This window comes from Paroedura picta, chromosome 9 (assembly GCF_049243985.1).
Source record: "Paroedura picta isolate Pp20150507F chromosome 9, Ppicta_v3.0, whole genome shotgun sequence".
NCBI classification, from domain to species: domain Eukaryota; kingdom Metazoa; phylum Chordata; class Lepidosauria; order Squamata; family Gekkonidae; genus Paroedura; species Paroedura picta.
This window is the reverse complement of record NC_135377.1, coordinates 21091691-21117877: the sequence shown is the minus strand read 5'-3', so window position 1 is coordinate 21117877 and position 26187 is coordinate 21091691. Positions and strand designations below refer to the sequence as shown.

At 48.4% G+C, this 26187-nt stretch overlaps 1 protein-coding gene across 1 annotated transcript in view; it reads right to left on the bottom strand.

Moving 5' to 3' along the window:
* Positions 1–24557, bottom strand: part of NIPAL2 (NIPA like domain containing 2) — a 48656-nt gene extending 24099 nt beyond the window's left edge. The window contains exons 1-5 of the mRNA XM_077351826.1: positions 24245–24557; positions 15443–15511; positions 11824–11995; positions 8543–8602; positions 1551–1672 (exon numbers count right to left, since the gene is read on the bottom strand). Of these exons, the coding sequence (XP_077207941.1) occupies positions 1551–1672; positions 8543–8602; positions 11824–11995; positions 15443–15511; positions 24245–24337 (516 nt within the window). The 5' untranslated portion in view covers positions 24338–24557. The remainder of the gene's footprint in view (positions 1–1550; positions 1673–8542; positions 8603–11823; positions 11996–15442; positions 15512–24244) is intronic.
* Positions 24558–26187: the final 1630 nt, after the last annotated feature.

Genomic DNA, 26187 nt, shown 5'->3' with positions numbered 1-26187 from the left:
ATTGAGTCTGCCATGAAAACGCTAGAGGGCATCACCCCAAGGGTCAGACATGACTCAGTGCTTGCATAGGGGATACCTTTACTTTTACCTTTTAATTCTGCACGGGATCCTCATTTGCAGAACAACACTACAGGTATCATCAGGACCCCACTCAGGTCTACTCTTTTTTAGGCTGGGGACCGGCATGGCAACTGCCCCGCCTGCGCATCGTGCATGCGCCATGTACAGCCGAAATCGCGCATGCGCAGCACTTTCGCGCATGCACTCATGCGCAAAAGTGCTGTGCATGTGCGCATGGCGCATGTGCGGCCGGGCCGCGCATGTACAATGAGCGGGCACGGCCCTGATTCCCTCTCCCCCCCCTCCCGCAGTAAGAAGCTTCCCAGGCCGCAAGCTTGCGGCCTGGGAAGTTTCTTACTGCGGGGGGGCGGGGAGAGGGAACCACGGCCCGATGCCATGGCCTTTGTGGCCCGGCACCGGGCTACGGCCCGCAGGTTGGGGACCACTGCTCTATGGGACCGTCTCCCAGGAAAATACTTTTGGGATTGCACTGCTATTCCAGTGTTTCTGGGCATGTCAAAGTTCCCCTAACTTTAAACAACCAAACCATCATTTCTAATTTGCTTTCCCTGGCATTTACCATAAATTCCCAAAGTACAGAAATGGATTTAAGCCAGCATTTCCCCCTGCTGCCAACAGATATCTCTTGGTATAGTGACTGGTTAAGTCAGTTTGGTGTTGTGTTTAAGAGAGGCGGTCTCTAATCTGGAGAACTGGGTTCAATTCCACACTCCTCCTCCACTTGCAGCTAGCTGGGTGATTTTGGACTCGCCACAGCACTGATAAAGCTGTTCTGACCAATCAGTAATATCAGGGCTCTCTCAGTCTCACCCACCTCACAGGATGCCTGTCATGGGGAGAGGAAGGGAAAGTGACAGTAAGCTGCTTTGAGACTCCTTCGGATAGAGAAAAGTGGCACATAAGAACCGACCCTTCTTCTTCTTCTAAAAGTCTGTCTTGCTCTCTTAACCACCCATCCAAGCTTGGAGCTGTGCTGGATTTCCACAGATAACATCTCAGTCCTAAACAGAGCTGCACTCTCCCCCACCACCTGGCTTCCATGAACTTAGAAAGAGGATTGGTTTAGCTGCTTCTGTAAGTCTCTTGCTGACAATATCGGCATGGAACAGAACCGGTGATCTATGTTTTACCTGCAGTAACCGACCACGCCTCTGGTCACTAGAAGAATCTGAAAACATATGAATGCAAAACACCCCTGGCAGACAGGATGGCCCTTCACAAATGCTAGCCTGCAAGAAGTCCCTTCCTGGCCAATTGAGCCTGGCTTTCTCCTGCCCCCATCCAGCTTGGAGAGGCATCCTTGATTTCACTCTGCTTGACACGAGGAATGTGAAAAGCTGTCAAAGGGAGAGGACCAGGATGGGAGAGCCATCTGTCCCGCAGAAAGCACTGCTAGCTGACACTGTGCCTTGTGATGCAAATCAAGAGCATCTGAATTACAGACAGCAGATTATGACATCTGGACTCACCACATAAATCACGAACTGCCAGCTAACTAAATAACTCTGTATCTGTCTTGCTGTGGGTTCGTGGCCAACATGGGGAGCAAATGTCACCAGCAAAAATGTTCCTGCGATGGTCAGAGTTCCACCTTGAAATAAACACACAGAGGCAAACGTGTTATTCTTGAAACCAAACGTTTAGAACATGCTCCTGAGCTCTATCTAGCATGCAGCGGTTGAATTCATGCAACTAGTTTTTATGCAAAAACGTCACCGATAAGAGACAGCTTGCTGTCATTCTTCCACAGTCACTTCGCCCCTTCAGGTTAATTTCCTACTGGACAGAAGTGTTCCTGGTTATTGCACAGGTGGGAGTTCAAAGAGACCGGCTGCGTGGCAGCTCTGTGGCCAAGGTTCACGCCTCTGCACTTGTGGCAGCAATTATATCATTTCACCAAATTTATACCATCCCTTTTGGACCTCTTAAGGGCCAGAAAGGCAGCTCACAAATTAAAAACGTGAAAAATAGAATCACAACGTAAAAAAAAACAACAGTAAAAACCAACAAAAACATCATTAAAACAATTAAAAGCAGAGCTAAAATGCACATACAAAAAGATAAAAACAACTAAAACACCAGGCAGGTAGGATGGATTGCTAAGGGAACATCAAACCAAACAAAAAGTCTTTACCTTCTGGTGGAGTGTGGCAACAGACAAGATCAAGTCTCCCGGGGGAGAGTATTCCAGAGTTTTGGTGCCTCTCCCAGGCTGCCACCCACCTAATCTCAGAAGATGGGGCTACCCAAAGAGGAGCCTCAAATGATGACTACAGCAATGGAAGTTTCTGGACACTTTTCAAGTGCAGAACATTGCAGTGATCTAATCTAGATGTAACCAGGGTAGAAGAAGAAGAAGAAGAGTTGGTTCTTATATGCCACTTTTCCCTACCCAAAGGAGGCTCAAAGAGGCTTACAGTTGCCTTCCCATTCCTCTCTCCACAACAGACACCCTGTGGGGTGGGTGAGGCTGAGAGAGCCCTGATATCACTGCCCAGTCAGAACAGCTTTATCAGTGCCGTGGCGAGCCCAAGGTCACCCAGCTGGTTGCATGTGGGGGAGCGCAGAATCGAACCCGGCATGCCAGATTAGAAGTCCGCACTCCTAACCACTACACCAAACTGGCTCTGGTATGAATCACAGTGGCCAGACCTTTTCTGCCCATGAAAGGCCTTCCTGGGCACAGCTGCCATCTGTTTACCTAGCTGTAGGCCTGGGTCCAAGAGCACCCCAGACCACGGACCTCTTCCTTCAAGGAGAGTACCACCCCACCCAGAATGGGTGAGACCTTAAATCCTGGCCCAGACCTTCCACATCCTCACATTTATCCCTCAAAAATGTTATTTACTTCAAGTCATATAATCATAGTTGGAAAGGGTCATACGGGCCATCTAGTCCAACCCCATGCTCAATGCAGGATCACCCTAGTGGTTCTCAACCTGAGGGTTAGGACCCCTTTGGGCAAGCAGCTTGGCTTGGGGGGGGGAACCGCCACTGTTGCCGCTCCTCTTGAAGGCGCCCGCCAATTCATAACCAATTTATAACCAATTTATATACAACCACGAACAATGGATCTTTGTGCCATGGTCAGTTTTGGTTTAATTTCTGTGAAAGAACCCTTGCATAATTTTAGGGTTGGGGGTCACCACAACATGAGGAACTGTATTTAAAGGCTCGTGGCATTAGGAAGGTTGAGAACCACTGGCCTAGAACATCCAGAATGAGTTTCTGTCCAGCCACTGCTTGAAGACTGCCAGTGAGGGGAAGCTCACCACCTTCTTCACCAATTCCACTGCTGACCTCCACTGACTGTGAATTCCCCCACCCATGATATCCAGCAAATATCATTCTATACATAGTTTAAACCCATTACTGCAAATTCTATCCTCTGCTGCCAATAGGAACCTTTCCTTGCTCTCCTCTAAGTTAGACTCTAAGTTACTGCACGACCGGTCCAAGGTTATCCAGGAAGCCTCCATGGATAAGTGGGCATGTCAACCGCCTGGGTCATTTCCTCATTCCAGAGATCAACCAGGGCACTGACAGAAGCACTGGCTATATCAACAGGAGAATCCCTTAAAGCCACCAGGAAGCCAAGAAGAAGAAGAAGAAGAAGAAGAAGAAGAAGAAGAAGAAGAAGAAGAAGAAGAAGAAGAAGAAGAAGAAGAAGAAGAAGAAGAAGAAGAAGAAGAAGAAGAAGAAGAAGAAGAAGAAGAAGAAGGAAGAAGGAAGAAGGAAGAAGGAAGAAGGAAGAAGGAAGAAGGAAGAAGGAAGAAGGAAGAAGGAAGAAGGAAAGAAAGAAAGAGTTGGTTCTTATATGCCACTTTTCTCTACCCGAAGGAGTCTAAACACGGCTTACAATTTCCTTCCCTTTCCTCTCCCCACAACAGACACCCTGTGGGGTGGGTGAGGCTGAGGGAGCCCTGATATTACTGCTCAGTCAGAACAGCTTTATCAGCACCGTGGCGAGCCCAAGGTCAGCCAGATATCTGGAGGACCACCGGTTGACTACCCCTGCTCTAGATAGATAGTACCAAAAAATGAGCCTAAAGAAAGACAGAACCTTGTATTGAAGATGAGTTGTGGAAAGACAAAATAAGTTTGGTCAGTACTATGTACCAAAATAAACATTTAAACATAATGGGATTTCAGATTATGTATTTGTTTCAAATCATCTTCAGATTTATATAAATAACTTCTCAGTGGAGTATCAGTCCATTGCAGGGTGCAGACTGCTAACGCAGGCCGCTGAATCCCAGTCGTTTTTTATCTCATGTTTGGACCTGTGGTAGCAGAATTTGATGTGGTATTTCCATCTCTGATTTAATCCAGTGCTATGATTACTGGGATTTACTCCCCTTCACTTTGATACAGATTCTCCAGTGGCAAAGTCCCTTCATCTCTTCCCTTGAAATCCCTTCAGGTTTGCCATGCGTCAGCTGAGACCTCTACCTTTTAGAGTCTTGATTTGAAACGGGATTTAGCCACCTACCTGCCTACAAATCTGAGAAAAATTTGAAATGAGCATAATATGCATTTTGATTGTGGTTTACAGTCCCAGCTTGAGAGAAGGCAGAACTGGCTGACAGTTCAGATGCAGCCCTGTTTCAGTTGATGTTCAAGTGGAAGTCATTAAACTTTGGTGGAAGTCATTAAACATTAAACTTTGACCAGGTAAGGGGAGGGGAAACAGATTATTCATAGACAAACAGTTCTATGGTGTACTTATGAACCATTGGATGTGACGGAGATATCAAGAAGTATATAAACATCCTTCGATCCAGCCAAGATGTTGGCTAACCTGAACCTAAGGATAAAGTTCATATTAACTCCCCACTCAGCCACAAAGGTTGCTGAATAACCTTGGGAAACTCACTCTCCCTTTCCCAGGCTAACCTACCTCACAGGGTTGTTGTAATGAGAAAATGGACAATACTGAATGCTGCCCTGAACCCCTTGGAGGACGAGTGGGACAAAATGTACTAAACAGAAGTCATGTTGAGAAGAGACTGAGTCGAGATCTGGGAGGTCTCCTCTTCACCTCAGCCACAAACCCACTCGGTGGCCTTTGCAAACCAATAAATAATAATAAAATTTGTGCGGTCAGGCAACATTTTTTGCCCTGCTGACTTCTGTATTCCCCCCCAGAGGCACACAATTCTGCTCGGTGAGTCATCAACAGTAGGGAGAGGGAGCGTGGAAATGCAACTGTGGGAGGGAGAGAGCGGCCCAGAAAAATCCTGCCCATAGTGAAACACCACTGCTCTTCTGTGAAGTGCCTGCAAAGGGTGTTGCTGCTGAACAAGCTGGGATTTCGGAATCTGGACATCGTGTGACTACACAAATGGTACTAATCATGGTTAACAAGTCAAATGCCAACTGCGGCTAAGATTCCCAGTGCCCTACCCATCGACAAACCCGCGGTTTAAAGGGGCAGCCTGCATTTGAATACTGCATTAAACTAGAATGTAATGAAACAGCAGTCTAGCCTGACATCTGCAGTATAAGACGGACGTAAGATGGATCCCATCTGCAGGCTGTTGTAAGAACTATAACAAGGCGACAGCCTTAAAAGGTTGAAAAGGCTATATAAATTGGACTCATCATTATTAAATTCATCTTTCTATCATCTAGAGCAGGGGTAGTCAACCTGTGGTCCTCCAGATGTCCATGGACTTCAATTCCCATGAGCCCCTGCCAGCGTTTGCGGGCAGGGGCTCATGGAACTGAAGTCCATGGACATCTGGAGGACCACAGGTTGACTACCCCTGCTCTAGAGTCTTTAGCCCAAAGAGGTGCCATGACAGGGCATAAGCTACTGTCCAACAAACAGACAAGATGCCTTGACATTCGTGTCCTATTTTTGGACCATGGCTTACGCTACCGTGATGAGGCTCTTCTCTCGTGTCTTACATTCTTTGGTCCCGCTGACATGCCAATTTAAAACTTGGCAACGGGGTTTCGCCTATCTTTTCTTTTCAAAAGTTCCCCACTCCTACAATCTATCATTCACATGGAACGTGAGACTCTGTGGTACGAAATTCCACACAGAACATTGGTGGGACATTACAACTCACAGCCTATTGGTGCGTGGGGGGGGGGGGAGAGAATGGCGGCGTTCTATATTTATGTGCTAACAGAAGAGCTCCCAACATTCACCCGATCTGCCATTGTACAGCTAACGCCAATGGAATGCAGCGAGACTGTTAAAAACCCTCACAGCAAAGACAAGCTCAGAGAAATAATATAAATCAGCACAGAACTCTAGTTAAAACAATGTGCTGCATACAAGACTGAAGGGGGGAACATGATCAGCCGAGGGATGAATTCTCCATGTATCACTCGGATCAACAGATTGAATGTTACGGGGCTGCTGGAGCAGCACCGACTCTCTTTCACCAGATATTCCCCACAGCTGTGCAATTATAGCTGTGAGTCCCATAGGCAACGTCATCCTTTTGCCTATTTACAGGACTAGTCCAGATGTGTTTCTTCCCACATTGCCCTGACCAAGGGGACACTTCAAACAGGGCAAGTCTCCTCGAAGGAGAACATTTTTCGTAGATAATAAGGGTGCAAACTATAGTTTGCGACTTTATATTGTTACGCACACTGGAAAGGAATGGCTGGCTGTATCTCCCTGGCATCTGCAGGTCAAAGGACCAGGTGGTGGTGATGTGAAAGACTTTGGCCTGAGATCTTACAGGTCTTGATGGACCAATGGTCTGATAAAGTCTAAGGTAGATTCAAGTGTACCTTATCAGGAGCAACACATGTTTCATTCATCTACCTTCCCAGGTACAATTGGTGGACTTCAGGTATTTTTTAAACTCAAAATTAGAAGTTCCCCAGGGCACATCTTTGTACTTTTTAAGAAATTTTAAGGAAATCCACGACCTGCAGTCCACATTAGCAAGATAATGTTTTCACATGGGGGGGGGGGCATGAAAATGTGCCTTACAGCACCAGGCGTACACCCATCCCTGCAGGACTCACTGCTCCTGCTGCCCTCCTCACACCCCTCTTCTTTGTCACATCAGTTGAGAAGCTTCGAGGAGACAGCCATTTCATCCCTTCTTCTTCCCTTTCCTTTTCTCCTCTGGGTCGCAATGTAATGCTACATTACATGTAAGCAAGGTTCATCTGGGAAGGACAAAGAGCAACTTAAAGAACCAAAACAGTGCGTGTGCACACACGTGCGCATGATGCATGCATGAGTGAAAGAGATGCCTGGCTCCGCCATTTTGAAGGCAGAGCGTAATTTGGTCCATATCCCCATAGATGCTGCAGTTAAGATCTCCAAATGGACATTACACTTGCAGTCACGCCACCATGTACTCTTTGAGCCGGACTGAAGCCACCTTATCCTGACCTGGGAGGCCCAGGCTAGCCTTTGTCTGATTTTCAAAGCTAAGCAGGTCAGCTGCTGGTTAGTTCTCGGTTGAGAGACTACCAAGGAAGTAGAGGGTTGTGGTTCAGAGGCAGGCAAGAGCATCTCTTACCATAAATCACCAAAGTCATCTTATTTTAATCTCGCTCAAAGAGGAGGGAAAAGCCACAGCAGCCAGATAAGTTGTGCCCACATTGGGCACGATGTCATCTGGATGCTCTCAAATCCCAGCAGGGGGGGGTGAGGGTGGGGGAGGGCTTCCTTGAGTAAACGCCACCTAGGTGAAGATAACTATGGAAACAGAGTGGGCTGAACAGCCTGTGCAACTGGTGGGCTTTTTTTGTGGACTGCAGGGGTGGTGGTGGAAAGACATCCTCACCAGAACAAGCCTGGCTGAGCATGAGATTGCACAGCCAGTGGCTGTGGGAATGAGCCCTGGAACAAAATTAGAAAACCATCGTCATCGTCCATGTGTCGACAACATTTACACATATGAATGATTACACAGAGAAGGCACACATACCAAAACCAGCAATAGCTTATTGTCTTACGTAAAGCAACCCCAAATTCTGCTGGAACGAGTCTCCTTCCTAATGAATAGAGGACGTCTTGATTTGTAGAAATATCTCTGAGGCAGCCAGAAAGTCCAATGTTTTGTACAATAAAGATCATGTTTTGCCAAAACATTGCTGAAATGCCTTTGGAAAAGGCTGAATTAGTACAAAAGGAACAAATGGTTCCTTTTCAAAAAGGGGATGGGGGTTGTGAACCATCTTCCAAATCACAGCAAAACAAGCAGCTTGCTGATGCCATGTTTTGATGAGATTTCCACCATTGTCGTACTAATATTAAAATGTGCAGCCCATTAAAATATTATTTCCCGGTTTAAAACTGGCAGCAGAAAGATGAACATAAATAGAAAATGATCATTTAAAAATGAGAACGTTCCTTCCTACAGCCATGAGCGCTCTTCGTTCAGTGATCCTTGAGCTCGGTAAAGATGAAGAGTTTGGAAACACAATTTTCTCGTCGTGAAAACAATTCTAGGCATGATGGGGACATTTTACTCACCTAAGACATCTTCAGAGCTCATGTTCTCTTTTTGAAATAAGACAGAGAAAAGTGCACTACCTGAGGAGAAAAATAATCTTTATTTAATAACACCAGCGATAAGGAAATATATTCAGCTTAGGACATGAGCAAAATATCTAGATAATTGTGTGTTGGATACCTGGGCTCCATGGATACTTCCACATGTCCAAAAGATTAGTGCAATGTAAGATCAACAACTTTGAATATAAATACCCAATTTTTATCAAGTGTTTGGTTCATCATTTGCTCACCTAACATCTCCCCTGGCTTCATACAAATACAACATCATACTTTTTGATCTAGTCTGTTCCACTTAATATTTCTGGTAAGGCCTTGGAGGAGGAGCTGGTCTCATGGCTCAAGTGCCACTCGGTGCTTAACACCCACTCAGGGTGGCTGCCCCACCCCTGAGTGCCTCCTCCTCCAACTGGCTGACCTGTCTGTCCAGCAGCCAATCACCTTCTCTCCCCCACCCCTGACCACCCCCTCCTCCTTCCACTTCCCTCTGAGGCTTGGAGGCTGCAGATCCCTGCTGTGTGAGAGCTGCCCTTGCTGGTGAGTTCCCTAACAGTTGAAAAGTGCATAACTTGCTGTGGGACAATCACTTTCGGTGGCATCAATGTTGCCATATCAATGCACGTTCTGTCGCCAAGTCCATCCTGGATGTCAGTTTCTGTATTGATGATTCCTAGCAAGAGGGGCCTTAATTCTAGAAACGGCGAGAGCTGCTGCTGTTCATAATCTTTTAAAAAATATATTCATTCTGCCAATGACCCAAAGAAGCAGCCAATGGGGGGAAATGGCACGTAGACCATAACGCACACTGCTGGTTCTTTGGATTACAAAACATTTATTAATATCAGTGTCTGTTTCAAATGCTGTCAAGGGATTAAACAGATATAAACAGCAGCCTGGATGCTTGCTTCATTATCCAGAAGCTTCTGCTCCCTATAAATATAGTTTCAATATAACTGCAAAGAAGAGCTACTGATGGACGAGAAGAAAGGAAGGAAGGAAGGAAGGAAGGAAGGAAGGAAGGAAGGAAGGAAGGAAGGAAGGAAGGAAGGAAGGAAGGAAGGAAGGAAGGAAGGAAGGAAGGAAGGAAGGAAGGAAGGAAGGAAGGAAGGAAGGAAGGAAGGAAGGAAGGAAGAAGCAGGGATACGTGATTGAAAGTAGTGGGTAAAATACAAGTCAGATTCTGAAGTCTATTGAAGTTCTGAAGTCTATTGAAGCTTAGAAGAGTGTAACTTTGCTTAGGATAACAAAAACTGAGTTCAATAGCACCTTTAAGTCAAAGAAAGCTTTCGTGTGCATGCACACTTCCTTGGACAATGGAAGGGGGATCATAAGAATACAGATATAAGGAGAAAGTAAAGCAGTTGTTGTTGTTATGTGCGAAGTCGTGTCTGACCCATCGCGACCCCATGGACAATGATCCTCCAGGCCTTCGTGTCCTCTACCATTCCCCGGAGTCCATTTAAGTTTGCACCGACTGCTTCAGTGACTCCATCCAGCCACCTCATTCTCTGTCGTCCCCTTCTTCTTTAGCCCTCGATCGCTCCCAGCATTAGGCTCTTCTCCAGGGAGAAGAAAAGCAGTAAAGCAGTAGCAAATTAATAAACTGTGTCACAACTTCCTAAATATGCAGTATGATTCAGGCTAATAGGAGTAAAACCATTCGACTTTTACTTTTTCTTTGGTAATGGTTTTGAATGGATTAATTTTGAAAGCCCCCATCTGAGTGAATCGCTGAAAGAGACTGTCCTCCCTCAATAGCCCTGGACAGGTCAAGTTGTCTCCATCTTTCTGTAGATGTGCTCTTTGGGGGCATTGTGGCAGTTCTTGCAAAAAACAGAAAAAATACATTAAGCAGATGATAGCCAAGTAACTGCCTTTTCTCCATGCGGGAGCATTTATAAGCCCGAACACTCAACCCATTAAAAACTCAGTAGCACCATCGTGCAATTAGGTCAAAGATTAATTCTCAAAGGATTAAAATATATGTAAATAAGATATGATCTTAAAATCTAAACGTTTGTCAAGCTAAGGCAGGTGGGGTTTTATCAGAAGACAGGAAGATAATTTTGTGGAAGGGCATCGTAGGAATTGTGTAGGGAATGTTCTTCCGGGAAGTCAAATCCTTTGAACAACATCCCCCCCCCCCAAGACAGGGGTGCAGCTGGAGACTGCCTGGAATTGCAACTGGAATTGCAACTGGTCTCAAGCAGACAGTGCTCAATTCCACTGGAGGAAATGGCTGCTCTGGAAATTAATCTCTATGGCAGGGGTGACCAAACAGTGGCTCTCCAGATGTCAATTACCATGACCCCCTGCCAGCATGGTAAGAGCAGAGCCTCATGATAATTGCAGTCCATGGACATCTGGAGAGCCACAGTTTGGCCATCTCTGCTCTATGGCATTACACCCTCCTGAAGTCTCTCCCCTCCTCGGGGTCCATCCCCCAATTATCCAGGAATTTCCCAACTCAGCACTGTCAATCCTATGCAGGAGGCAGGCCCTGGCCAGGGTTGCCAGCTCTGCACTGGGCAAATACCTGGAGACTTTGGGGGTGGAGCCAGGAGGTGGCAGGATTTGGGACAGGGTGCAACCTCAGTGCTGTACAAGGCTATGGAGTCTATCCCCCAAGGCAGCCATTTTTCTCCAGTGGGACTGGTCTCTTTAGTCTGGAAATAGGCTATAATTCCAGGGGATTCCCAGGTCCCACCTGAAGACTGGAATCCCTAGCTCTGGCCATCCTCCTCCTCCTCTCCCCTTTGTGCAACCTGTGCCCATGATTTTGAATGGCTGAACAAGGCTATTTTCGCTTTATTAAATGAATAGTACAACTGTAAACAGGTTTAAGTCCTCCTAAGTCCATTGGAATCAGGGGCGTCACTCTGTTTAGGACGGCTCTGTAAACTGGCCAGCAGCAAAGGTCACGATCACAGGGACAGTTACAGAAGTTTAGACACAGCTCAGAAAGGAAAGAAGAGCCCTTCCGGTGTACATCAGGAACTAGGGATGCCTTCTGGGAGTCTGGCACCCACAACTAGGAGTATTGAGGTCCCAGTCAAGCCCAGGCTCCCTCCCCAAATTTACAGGAATGTTCCAACCCGGATCTGGTAATCCTACCCCTCCCCCCCCAAAAATGGTGGGAATCCATCTCTAAAAACTGCCCTTCTGTTTCTCATCCTCCCCTTCCCCAGCATGCTACAGTTTGCAAAAAGCCACATCCATAAGATAACGCAAGGAAATCTCACCTAAGACAGTCATGCTCCCCAGTGGAGCAACCAGCATGGCTGCTGCAAATCCATAAGCGGCAAAGTTCCCCATTTCTCCAATCCCCATAAGAATAATTCCGCACCACCAGAGTTTGCTTCGGTAAACGGGCTTCTGATTGGCTAGGCGTGCCAGCCGAACATGAGAATATTTCTGGAAGAACATGAAAGGCATAGGCTGAATAAGAAGGTCTGCATAAAAAAGGATCTGCCAGCTTTAAATATCAGACAGAGAGAGAGAGAGAGAGAGAGAGAGAGAGAGAACCCTATCCGTAGGCTACTGACAACATTTTCAAAATTTGTCCAGAATAAATAATATTTTGAAAATATGGTTAGTAGCCTAGGGATAGGTTTTTTTCTCTCTCTGATTGTAGACACTACAAACCATCCCATTTGTCTGTATTGGCTTTAAATTTCAGGCTGTGCGATTCCTGTACATAACAGATAAAGCACGACTATAAAATGACCAGAGCCTCTTGTGGAGCAGGGTGGTAATGCAGCAGACATGCAGTTTGAAAGCTCTGCCCATGAGGCTGGGAGTTCGATCCCAGCAGCCGGCTCAAGGTTGACTCAGCCTTCCATCCTTCCGAGGTCGGTAAAATGAGTACCCAGCTTGCTTGCTGGGGGGTAAACGGTAATGACTGGGGAAGGCACTGGCAAACCACCCCGTATTGAGTCTGCCATGAAAACGCTGGAGGGCGTCACCCCAAGGGTCAGACATGACTCGGTGCTTGCACAGGGGATACCTTTACCTTTTAACCTATAAAATGATCAACAAGGCTGCTATTATGGAATGCTGAAATTATATAGATCCGCAACCTCTCAAGAAACTCCACTGGAATAAAAACTTCAACATGAGTTCAAGTTAGCATGCAGAGCAGGTGGCTTTGGAATTGCTTTCGAAAGAGGAGCTTTTGAGAAACTTTGCGCAAACTCCCACACCATCTAAGAAACCACAAACACAGGGAGCTCCAGCAGTTTGGAGTGCCTTCCCCCCCCCCCCCGTCCCACGGACAGACCTATCATTATCTCAGCAACTGGAAATGCGAGGGCTGTGGGAAACCACTAGAGGATCGAACGGCAACAAGAAGAGACCACCGGTAGAGGAATAATTTATTTCTTCGGCCAGCTGGTCCTAAATTAAATTATGGCTCTCTGTTTGCCCTCTGGAGAACTACAAAGCAACGTTCAGGGCTCACCTACATCAAGTTGAGGGGGTGATTTGGTTGGCTCAGGGCCAGGATTTCAGTGATCCATTGTGATGGAACTCCCACAACCATTATTCATCACGAACGACAAGACGGGACATTTCAGCCGTTGCGGGCAAACCCTGCTGAAGTTGCACAGTGTGACGGGACTTGACTCAGAGAATCCCGTGCTTTGCCCCTCTGAGCCTGCACCAAGCTTAACTTGAGGCTGAGAAAGCACTTTGTTGAAAGCACACAAAGCTACAAGAAGCAGATTGTCGGCCAGTAACTTGAAGAGCCCCCCGCACAAAAAGACAAATGTAATTCTGCAGCCCGCTATATACAGCCGGGGTTCCCAATGTGACACCTGCTGGGGTCATGGTGCCCCCACAAGGCGCGCCAAGCGCTTTTAGAAAGTGGAAGGGGCCAGGTGGCACTTTTGCCCAGCTCATGTTAGACACCTACAAAACGAAGACAGACATTGTCCTAAAAGGGCTTCTCATTAGTATACTAATTATTTTGTGTGCATGCAAAAAAAATGTTTTAAATAACATGACAACTTTAAAAGGCATCTCATGAAACAGGGCTTCTACCTGAAATCCTGAAGAGTTACTATCAGAGTTCTACATCGGGTTGCCATCTCTGGACTGGGAAATTCCTGGAGATTTTTTGGGGGGTGGACCCCCGAGAGGGTGGGGAGGGGAGGGGGGTTCTCCACAGGGAATAATGGAAAAGTGTCCACCCTCCAAAGCAGCTATTTTCTCCAGGGGAGCTGGTCTCTGTCACCTGGAGATCAACTGTAATAGTGGGAAATTTCTAGGTGCTACCTGAAGGCTGACCACCCTAGTCATGCATAATTTTGCTCCCTGATGTTCTGATGTTATGCCCACCACCCTGTATCAGCATTCCTGAAATGCCCGCAGGCACAAAAGGTTTAGGGCCTCTGATGTACAGTCTGTCTCTCAACCCAAGAAAAATACTATTCATTGACAATGGAAGCTCCAAAAATCCCATTTATGAGCTGTCATTCCACAGAGGAGCTGTTTCGGCTAGAAAGCTGTTTTCTAAGGGGAAAGCCAGTACAGTCTTGTGTTTACACTGGAGGATGACAGCTGGGGAGCCCAGGGTCCAAATGCATGCCCTGCCACAATGGTCATTGGGCCAGTCATGTTTTCTAAGCAAGATCCTTGTGAGGATAAAACAGAGGAGAGTAGAACCTTTGGCTCCTTGACAATGAATGGCATAAAAATACACTAGACATGTGGCTTCTTCATGCAGGGAGTGCTGGCCTGGAGAATCTTAATGCCATTAGGATGATCTACCCCCCAAAGCTGCTTCCAAATGTTATATGCGTCAGGTGGGGGCCTCGCCGTACAGAAGCAATTTTCAGTTTCCTCTGCATGAGAGCCGTAACATTGGATTGGTGGTTGAAAGCTCCTTTGAGTAGGATGAGGCTTGCAGGTTATGCTGTGAGCACCAATTTCACGGCATCCCTAATCCACTCTGCTCTGTGAGCCACTCTGAGCTCTGTCCCTTTGTCTTGATACAGGGAGCTTTAGGGATGAAAGGAAGGGGGGGGTATGTCAAGATTCTCAGGCGTCATGGCAACGGAGGAAATGCAGAGCATCTTGTGGCTCTTGAACATGCAGGTATCCCCTGTGCAAACACAGAGTCATGTCTGACCCTTGGGGTGACGCTCTCTAGTGTTTTCTTGGCAGACTCAATACGGGGTGGTTTGAAAGTGCCTTCCCCAGTCATTACCGTTTACCCCCCAGCAAGCTGGGTACTCATTTTACCGACCTCGGAAGGATGGAAGGCTGAGTCGACCTTGAGCCGGCTGCTGGGATCGAACTCCCAACCTCATGGGCAAAGCTTTCAGACAGCTGCCTTACCACTCTGCGCCACAAGAGGCTCATAATCCCTGAATACAGAAGCACAAAATGATGGTGAGAGGGGCTATGAACCTGGGTCTCCACACTCCCAGTCCAACCATCTGATGTCTGCAGAAAAGCTTAGATGAAACTGATTTTTCACAATCATCCTTGACCAGGGCACCTCTCCAATCACATAGTTCCTTGGAACAACATTTTGAGAGCCGGTGGGGTCAGACTTGTCAGACTAGGATCTGGGAGATGCAGGTTTGAATCTTCAATCTGCCATGAATTGGGAAGCTCCTAGAAATTTGGGCATGAACCCTGAGGAGGACAGGGACCCTAGTGGGCTACAGTGCCCCAGAGCTAACCCTCCAAAGGATCCATTTTTTACAGGGGAACTGATCTCCATAGTCTGGAGTTGAGCTGTAATTCTGGGGGATCCCCAGGTCCCACCTGGAAGCTGGCATCTCTATCTGGGCTACACCGAGTTGGGCTATTTGATTCTCCCCACAGCCTATAATACAGTGGAGGTTTCCATACCTGCAGATTCAGAGAGATGCTAATGAGAAAGTTTCCTGTGATCGCCAACACAATTCCTAAGAGCAACGTCTGTGAAAACAATTGCAGTTAGAGTTACAATTTTCAGAACAGCAGGAAAACATTCACAAGCTATCCCTTACTTATAGCATAATTGGAAGGAAATGAACTCTTCTATTACTTAATGCATACTTGGCTGAGTAAATCAATGAGGATTATCAGTGTTTAAATAACTTTACAAATAATGAACACTGGGCACTTGCTAGGGCATTCCACAATAATTTAAGCTATTCCACTACACAGAGTAAGATTCACTCCATCGTACGATTTCCCTCCTTTCACTGCTTGAGTAGACAATTTTTTTTTATTATAGCCTCCAAGAAAATTAAATTGCATTTAAATTAACATGACAATTGATGCCTGTGAATTCCTTTAAAAAGAATGAAACAGCTCTCCTCCCCGTTTTATACTATATGGGCCAGTGGCAACATTAAACCACAACCAGAATGTATGGGAGCCATCACAAGGAGTTAATTTAACCTGAATGGCGTACATTTGGGTGAAATCAAATCACGTTGGAGGCAGCCGACAGTAACCTTATACAGCTCTCTAAAAATGTCAGAAGTACTGGTGTTATCAAAGCATCCAGCCGACCCAGATGTAACTATACTCTGGCGCTGTAGTTATACCACTTTCTCAATCCACTCTACTGTGGCAGTTCAAAGCAAAGAAATCTTTACTACTTTTCTTGGGCTCGGTTGTAAAGCATTTTCAATAGAAAGATAGAATGCTCTTCTGCTTTTGAACAGCATCCTTCGGAAGCATAATTTCCCATTAAGCAACAATGGGTTTCCACACTCCCTTCCAAATTCCTGGCCAGGAACCTTTGATCTTGGCTTCTCTGTCCAATTCAGAACACTCTGACAAGCTATGGGTTGGGTAAGGGAGAGGGGAGGAAGTGGGGGAGAAGATGGGCAGGGAAGGATGTGAGCGAATGAGATCCAGGACAGCCAATGGGTAGGTGGGACAGTTGCTCTGGGACCTGCTTATGCCCCCAGTGCTTTTTTGGTGGTACCACCACCCTTTGGAATCCCTTCCCTCTTGAAGCTCGCTTGGAACCTTACTTATTTACTTTAGACATTGTTCTTTACATTAAGGCAGGGGTAGTCAAACTGCGGCCCTCCAGATGTCCATGGACTACAATTCCCAGGCGCCCTTGCCAGCATTCGCCATCGAATGCTGGCAAGGGCTCCTGGGAATTGTAGTCCATGGACATCTGGAGGGCCGCAGTTTGACTACCCCTGCATTAAGGCATTCTACTGGGGGCAGCTCAGTGGCAAAGTATGTGAGGTCTCAGGTTCAGATCCTGGCATCTTCAGTTAAAAGTAGGTTTGTCAGGTCCAGGAGGGAAATACCTGGAGATTTTGGGGGTGGAACTGGGGAGGAACTGTATAAAGCCATAGAGTCCACCCTCCAAAGCAGCCAGTGTCACCAGGGAAATTGATCTTGGTCGCGTGGAGAGATCTATTGTAATTGCAGGAGATCTTCAAGTGCTACAAGCAGAAGACAATCCTAAATTAAAGGATCTTGCTGTAGGTGATGTGGAAGATCTCTGCCTAAGACCTCAGAGAACCCACTTCCAATCTGAGTAGACAGTTTTCGATCCTACATCAACCGTGGATCTTGGAGCAGAGAAGTCTTTCTCTTTTAGGATACTCCCTATACCAACAATCCCAGAATCTGAATGTGTTGGCCTGAAGTGGGAGCCAGTAGAGACTTTGGCCATCTGGTCAGTGTACTGTCCGCCAAATGCACCAACATATGCCCTGTCGAGCCTGTAAGAGCTAGCTGTGTGGCACTATGACGCTCAAGACTCATTGTCTTGGAGAACTTCATTGTCCACGCAGACATACCTGGCTCTGGTTCAGGCTTGGACCTGGTGGCATTCATGGCCATACTGGGGCTCATGCAGTTTGCTACTGTACTCACCCATCAGGCAGGCCATACCCTTTGGCACAGGGATAGAGGTGGATCTGATAGCGAAGAATGCAGTGCCATGGTCAGATCACTATGCCCTGGATGCCCAACCATGTATTGGGGAAGGTGACTGAGCGGGCTGCTGTTGACCAACTTTCAGCATTCCTAGATGAAGCATCAATGCTGGATCCATTCCAGTCAGGTTCTTGCCCTGGGCATGGGTTGATCTAGTCACCCTGATGGATGATCTCTACAAGCAGCTGGACTAAGAACGGTCAGCCCTACTTGTGCTACTTGACCTCACAGCAGTGTTTGATGTGGTAGACCATGAGCTTCTTACTTGCTGCTTTGTCAATGCTAGAATCCGGAGAACAGCCCTTCAGTGTCTGACCTCCTTTCTCCATGGTCAAGGTCAGAGGGTCACCATCAGGGAGAATGAGTTACACTTCTGCCAGCTCCAGTGCAAAGTTCCACAGAGTTCAATTCTCTCCCTGATGTTATTTCCCATCTTCATGCACCCTCTTGCCCAGGTAATCTGGAAATTTGGGCTAGGGTGCCATCAATATGCTGATGACACCCAGCTTTATCTCATGATGGATGGTCAGCCAGAGGCCCCTCCAAACTCATTGGCTCAGTGTCCGGAAGTAGTGATGAAGTGGCCCAAAGTAAGCCATCAGAAGCTGAACCCTTCAAAAAATGGAGGTCCTGTGGCCATACACTGTCCTATCTGAATACGTTCCCTGGAGAGCATTACAATCGGCTGGAGGTCCCCAGCCCCAAGGAGGTATGTTTGGTCTCAACCAGAGCCAGGGCCTTTTCAGCCCTGGCTCCTGCTTGGTGCAGTGAGCTCCTGGAGGAGACCAGGGCCCTGATGGAACTTAGTTCTGCAGGGCTTGCAAGATGGAGCTCCTCCACCAAGATTACAGTTGAGACTAGCGGAAATACATCTAAGACATGTAGTTGGGCCTCCCTCACCCACTCTCATCGCCCTCTCCTGTTTCCTTTAGAGTACCAGCTAGTCCGAGAGGGGCAATATAGAAATCAAAGAATGAATGAACGAACAAGACTTCCTCCTGGTTTTAAGGTTGCCAGCTCTGGATTGGGAAATACCTGGAGATGTTGGGGGTGGGAGGGGTTTGGTGGAGGGAGGGACTCCAGGAGGGTATAATTCCATAGAGCCCACCCCTCCAAGCAGCCATTTTCTCTAGGGAAACTTATCTTGGTCCTCTGGAGATCAAACGCAATGGTGAGAGATCTCCAGGGACTATCCGGAGAGTGGCTACCTTAGGTCCGATCATGTGCTAAAGTGCCACAGCAGGGCCTCAAAGAACTGTTGCTGGGCTACACCTAATGGCCTTTAAATCCTGTTATGCATTTCTGTCCTACAGGCAGAAATAGGATTAAGCATGACCGTATATGCTTGCTACCCTAGAGAAAATATCCAGTTCTATGCCAAATATCTGTGTTCCGTCACATTTCCTAGTTTTTTTAGCTGCTTTTCAGAAGTAGCAGATCAGCTGAAATCCATCTAAAAGGGAGAAAAATGGATTGAGGCCAATTTTTCGAGGAGTTCCGAGCGCAGGTTATCTTGTAGGCTAACATCAAGGACGGAGCAAATCACTGAGATTTTTAAAGCAGTCAAAAACCCAGCTGGCTTAAAGTTTTAGCTCAATTCAACCAACGATCAGGTCCTTTTATTTTCTGCCGGGGGGGGGGGGGAGTTTTATATAACTGTGCTGACTATGGGAATAGATCTCAACCCACGCTTCCCAATCCACAGGCTGTACTTCTTAACTCTGTGTCATTCGGTGGCAGCAGAAATACAGAGCTGTGCTTTGAAAAGGGGGATGTCCAACCTGGTGCACCTGAGAGGAGTGCACAGCTGCTATGTCCATCCAGGGAAAAGGGTGAGAAAGGCTGAAAAAACTCAACGGCACCAGGGCAGACTTGACCGTTAGGCACAGGGTCTAGGGCCCATGATACCTTTTAAGGCAGGGGAAGCCAAACTGCGGCCCTCCAGATGTCTATGGACTACAATTCCCATGAGCCCCTGCCAGCATGGAATAAAATTGTGGCTCTCCAGACGTCCATGGACTACAAGTCCTATGGAGCATAGGGCCCTTGCCATAGGGCTCCAAGTGGGGCTGCCAACCTCTAGGTGGAGATCTCCAACTATTACAGCTGATCTCCAGATAACAGAGACCAGTTCATCTGGGGAAAATGGCCACTTTCAAAGGTGGACTCTATGGCAGTGGTTGCAAACCTATGGCAGGTGTGCCAGAAGTGGCACTCAGAGCCCTCCCTGTGGGCACAGGCACCATTTCCCAGCACGGTGTTCGCTAGGGCAGCCTGCATGAGGTCCAGCTTCCAGAGCATGGGGAGGACTCTTCCCACATGTCCCCTGGCCCAGGTTGCTCAGCTGGGCTGGCATCTGCATTGGCGGGAGTTAGAAGGTTGCGCCAAATGGAGCCCGGCGAGAACAGAGCCGTGCCAGACCCTGCCGGAGACGCCAAAGACCACGGCCTCTCCACATTGCCTAGCCTCGCCACTTCTCCTCAATGGAGTGAAGGTAAAGAAGGAAGGGACGGACGGGGATGGTGTACGGGGGTAAGGAGGGGAACAAAACCTAAAAATAAACGGTCCAAAAAAAGGGGGCAAAATGAGGGGGATAGGACCATAGAAGAAGACGGGGAGGGAACAAAAGAAGGGCAATATTCAGGTTAAATTGCCGAGTTGGCACTTTGGGATAAATAAGTGGGTTTTGGGTAGCGGTTTGGGCAGTTGGTCTCTAAAAGGTTCACCATTACTGCTCTATGGCATTGTACTAACTGAAGTCCTTCCCCTACCAAAATCCTACTCTCCTCAAGCTCCACCTCAAAAACTTCCCATCCTAGAACCACAGAGTTGGAAGGCGCCATACAGGCCATCTAGTCCAATCCCTTGCTCACTGCAGGATCAGCCGAGAGCCGACAACTACCTTATTATCAGGGCAAAAGATGTGCCTAAGTGGTTTACCATTGCCCATCTCTGCAGAGCCACACCATATAAGGTATATTATAAGACCCAACGACCACCTCGAAGGTCTGGTCCAGCAGAATGGCAGGGCACAAATGTTTCGAATTAATAAATAAATAATGCACTTTGCAATTAAGTTTTCGCAAGATTTTTTTTAAAAGTAATGCATATGAGAGTTTCATTAAAGTAGACTTGTTTCTTCTTTGTGTTAACGACAAGCAGAAATACCAAGGTATTTGTGCGATATGCATTAGCTGACAGACTCCTCTGGCAATACAACAGTCACCCAATTCTGTCTCCAGGCAGTCACAACAATTATTTCAATGTATGTTGCCCCCTATGCCAAGGGGCTGAGGTAAGTAATGGCATATGAAATACACAAGAATAGAACAAGAGGGGGTGGAAATGAAACCAAGAACATACAATGTCGGCTTGAAATACTAGGCAGGAAAGATATGATCCACCCAAATTAAGCTTTCCACGGGGGAAGAGTTAAGCACGTCATCCCACTAAAATCACCATGATCTTAATATGCTTAACTTTTGCCGGCCTTCGCACTGAATATTCATACAGATTAAAATTAAAATCTGTTCAAGATTAAATAGATTAAAGTGCCTGATGTTTCTGTCTTTGTTGTTATTGATCATTTGGGTTTTATCCGCATGTGTTCCAGTTTAATTTTATTGCTTTTGTGTTCTTTTGATATTTTAATATTCACAGCTTTGAAATTTTTCTTTTGAAAAAGGTATATAAATTCGGTAAATAAACAGAATCATCCCGTATTTGTGGAAACCCAATTCGTTCAAGGCGGGGAAGAAGGCACGTGTGGCCTCAGAAAATGCAAGGCCCAGATTTTTGAAGGACCGTCTCCTTCCACACATCCCCGTGTGCCCGCCACAGGCCCCAGACAGCCATCTGCTAGCTATCCCACCACTCAGAGTGGCCCATCTGGCATCCACCAGAGCCTGTTCCATCAGGGCTATGGAATGGGCTCCCTAGTCAACTTTAGGAGGTGCCGCATGGCTTGCCCCTTCAGCTGGGCTTTTGAAGGGATTTGAACGGCAGGCCGCTTTTGAGGGGGAAAGATTAGGGGGTTGCTATTGCTGGTGCAAAATGCGGCTGCTACGGTCCTCACTGGAACACCTTGGAGGGCCCATATCCAGCCTGTGCTGAGGCAGCTGCATTGGTTACCAGTTGTGGCCTGGATCAGGTTCAAGGTTTTGGTTTTGACCTTTAAGGCCATCCATGGTCTGGGCCCCACATATCTGAAGGACCACTACTGTGGGCAGTAACTTCTTGATGATTCCTGGCCCCCATGAAGCTCACTTGGCTTTTCTGGTCCTGGCCCCCGCCTAGTGGAACGAGCTCCCGAAGAAGCTGAGGGAGCCTGTAAAACAGAGCTCTTCCACCAGGCTTACGGTTGAGGCTAGGCCATGGAAGATCTGAGCCCCCCCCCCCCCCCGCCGAAGTAGAAGAAAAGATCTCCACCTAGCCATTCATCGCTGTTGGTAGATAGCCAGCAATCTGCGGGTCTCCCTGGACACTGGAAAGCAGCCTCAGGGGCTACAGGGCTTTGGAGTTGTTGCCACAGGGGGTATTCTTAATGGGGTTATTATTGATGTTTTATGTGGGGTTTTATCTGTAATCTGCCACAAGATGGCTTGCCGGGACTGGGAGCGGCGGGTTATAAATCAGATGGATGGATGGATGGATGGATGGATGGATGGATGGATGGATGGATGGATGGATGGATGGACAGACAGACAATATTTATTTGTTTATTTATATGGTCACAAACCAGGATATAAAATTACATATGGTAAAACATTAAGATATTAAAACATGTTAGGGGGTGTAGAGAATAAAATTAATAATTATTTCAAATGTTAAAGGTGTTTGGTTTCCTTCTGGCAGGCTTGAATTGCATAGGCAGAAAATTTCACTATCTGAAGAGAGACTTGAGGCTTGGCACCCATCAGTGGTCCAATCCACTTCTGTTTGGTATGTATTTGATGTTCACTCTCAGCTGAAAATGTTTTTAACTATTGTTCTAAACCGTCTTGAACCTCGAGGAAAGGTGAGACACAAATGTTTTAATTAATTAAATAAATGTTGGTGGAAATTCCAAAGCAGAGAGGGAGTGACCTGGAAGAACTCAGCTATTCATGTTCTTACTGTTCACACTTCTTGGAGCACATGCAATAAAGTCTGCTATTGGTTTTTGCTCTTTGCCCACATTCTATGGACATTCATCTTCGGAAGCAGTCATCAGAATTAACGGGAGGAACCAGGCATCAGTGGTAGAGCATCTGCTTGAAAGCATATTCAATCCTTGCATGTGGGGATCCCCTGGTTTTATAGCTCATCTCCAGGAGACAGAGATTAGTTTTCCTAGAGCAGTGGTTCTCAACCTGGGGGTCGGGACCCCTTTGGGGGTCAAATGACCCTTTCACAGGGGTTGTGGCAGGGCAAGCAACTTGGCTGGGGGGGGCGCTGCCACTGTTGCTGCTCCTCCTGCAGGCGCCCGTGCTCAGCCGCCAGCCACTCCAGCAGTGCCTCCAGCGTAGTGCAATCTCCCGCCAGGCGCTCCAGGTGGCGACGTAGCTTGGCGGGACAAGAGGCAGATCTGAACTGAGAAACCCCCGGGGAAAAAAACAATTTATACACACTCATGACCCATAGATCTTCACGCCATTGGTCAGTTTGGATTCTATTTCTGTGACAGAACACTTGCATAATTTTATGGGGGGGTCACCCCAACATGAGGAACGGCATTAGGAAGGTTGAGAACCACTGGCCTAGAGACAACAGCTGCTTTGGTGGGTAGATTCCACAGCAATGTACTCCACAGAGGTCTCTCCCTGCCCCAATTCCTGCCCACTCCCGTCCCCAACCCCAAAGTCGCCAGGTATTTCCCAGCCCAGAGCTGGCAATCCTATTGGCATCTCCCAATTTAAAAGGGGGGGGGGAATCAAGAGGAAGGTGATGTGAAAGACCTCAGCTGCCAGTCTGAGTAGAGAGTATTGATAGACCAATGGTCAGACTGAGCATAAGGCAGCTTCATGTGTTCCTGTGTGCAGGCCTCAGGAACCAATCCCATCCTCACGGTTTTCCCATTTCCACTCTGGCTGCCATTTGGAGGAAGAGCACGACGCAAAGAGCCAAGGCACCACACTATGTGTTTCTTCTTGCGCTTACAGCAGCTCCCTTAAAAACAGCTCCCAGCCCAACGCCAAGTTAGTGGCAAAACCACTCCTTCCTTTGGGAGCAGAAGGAAAGAGTTGGGGTGTTTTTTGGGGGGGAAGGTAAGGTCATACTTCCTGAGAGCGCACTGAGTCCATTGGGTATGGAACTCCTCTGAAAACAGCAGGGCCTATGAATCCCACGTTGCAGGCATGTGAATCCTCCCGTTTTAGCTTTTGTGTCATTCACGGGCCAATGGGACGAGCGGAGCCTGGCCAGGTGCCGCTTTGCTTGGTGCTCCCAGCTCAGGCTTCGTCTCGGGCCTGCGGCGGCGATGGAGAGCCAGGCGCCCCGTCCCCAAAAGGCGACCCCCAAAAACGGAAAGCCTCTGGGCCGGCCAGCGCCAACCACTCCTCCGCTTGCGTGGCGGGATTTGCTGCGCTTTGTTCCAAGTGTGGCCACAAGTGCCTGCTGGCCTTTGAGAAGTCCGGGGTCGACGCGCGAGGAGAGCAGCTGCTCCTCTGGGCTTCCGCGGGGAGAGCTCCGTCAGGGGAGCGAGCCTGCTTCTGCGCCCCTCTGGGGAGCCGAGGGCTGGTCGCGGGCTCAGCCCGGACCGGCGAAGGGCCTTACCTGATTCGCGTGGAACCAGCCGCTGGAGAGGAAGCCACCGCCGGCCTCCTTCCACCTGGCCGTGGAGTTGGGGCCGGCCTGCAGCCTCCCCATGGCCCGGGCGCCGCCCCCCGCCGGGGTCTCCCTCCAGCCGCACGACGGCCCTAATGCAACCGCGCCCGGAGCGCCCGGCCGCCTCCCGCCCACTTCCTGCTGGTCGGGAGCTGTTTGAGAAGAGGGCGGGCGGCTGGGCCAGGGTGCGCCGGGCTGCGGCCGGGGCGCGAAGCAGGTGCTCAGGGATGGGCGGCCGCCAGGCGGACGGAGAGGGCCAGGGAAGCGGCTAGCCGCCTCGGTCGCCGGAGCCCCGGCAAGCGGCCAAGCGAAGCGCCGGAGAGGCGCCCAGGAGTTCTGCAGCGGCGTCCCCTCCCTCGACAGTCCTCTGGGCCAGGGATAGTCAACCGGTGGTCCTCCAGATGTTAATGGACTACAATTCCCATGAGCCCCTGCCGCTGGCAGGGGCTCATGGGAATTGTAGTCCATTAACATCTGGAGGACCACAGGTTGACTACCCCTGCTCTGGGCATCCGTCGCCCGCGCCTGGATTTCCGCTCCTCACCTTTAAAAAAGGTCACCCCTTTCTCCATCACGGAGCGGGCTCTGAAAGTGCGGCCACCGAGTTGGCTCCACGTGGACTCCCGCCCAATGGATCCCCGCACGTGCCCACCCAGGCGCGCAAACCCTGCACAGCCCTGTGAGCGTGTTGCCCGCCAATCGCCAGGCGCACCCGCGGAGACAACTTGGGATTTGCACACCTGCGAGGATGAAAGTCTTCCTGAGACTGCCAGGTTCAAAGCAGAAGATGGAAGGTGGCCCTTTGTCCACTTAGAAAGCCTCCTTATAGGGAACCAGGCCTCGGGTCAGTCAAGGTCAGTAGTGTCTACTCAGCTCTCCAGAGTCCGGGGCAGAGATTTTTCACGCCGCCTGTGACTGGTTCTTTCGGCTGGAGATGTCAGGAATTGAACCAGGCCAAGCAGATGCTCTGCCACAGAGCCACAGCCCTTCCCTCTTTCACACTCCTACCCTTTGGGATGTGACTCAGATGGGGTGTGGGGATATCTCTGCCCACAGGTGAAAGTGACTGGCATGGGACTCCTCAGTGGGAGATGCCATCTCAGCCACGTTCTTACTGGTCCTCCAGACCAGCCATAGCAAGTCACTTTCCTTTCGGTGTCTCAGCTGAAATGGAGGCCACCATATCCTTTGTTTCTGGTTCTCCCCTCCCCCTGGGGACCGATCTGAATGCTCCTTCTTGGACATGACCGTCTTCAGACTGTCAATCATGTCCAAGATTGTTCCATGTTTCGTCAAAAGAGCCCAAACCTGTTTGGACACACCATGAAAGAAGGGGTCGTGGCTTAATGGAAACAGGCACAAGACTGTAGACTTGGGGTGTGGCTTTATAATTAGAATGCTCTTTAAGACGTGAAAACAGATTTGCCTGAAAGGGGGATGAAACATCACAAAGAAATGCCAATCCCACCCCTCCTTGGGCCTTTGACGCTTAACCCTGCCCACCTGCCAGCCTCCTGGGGCCACAAAGCACGAGCCCTTCCCAGGCCCAGGAGGGGACCATACTGTCAGGCAGAACTCTTTGATTGTATAATAAGGTTGGCAGCCGGCACGGGTTCCCTCCTCTCCTCCTTGTTGGCTTGTTATTACTGGGCAGTCCTCCCAGAAACACATGCCATTCAGCCAGGGCCCTGCCTGTCTAATACACTCTGCTTATTTGCTGTGAGAAAGACTCATGGCTATGCTGGCAATAAAGACGCATATTACAGTGGAGGAATATTTATAAAAGCAATTACGATGGGAAACAGAAAGGAAGGAACAGAAGGGAGCAAATGAAACAGCCGAGTGTATATATATGTGTGTGTGTGGGGGGGGGGGGGTCTCACTGTCAAACA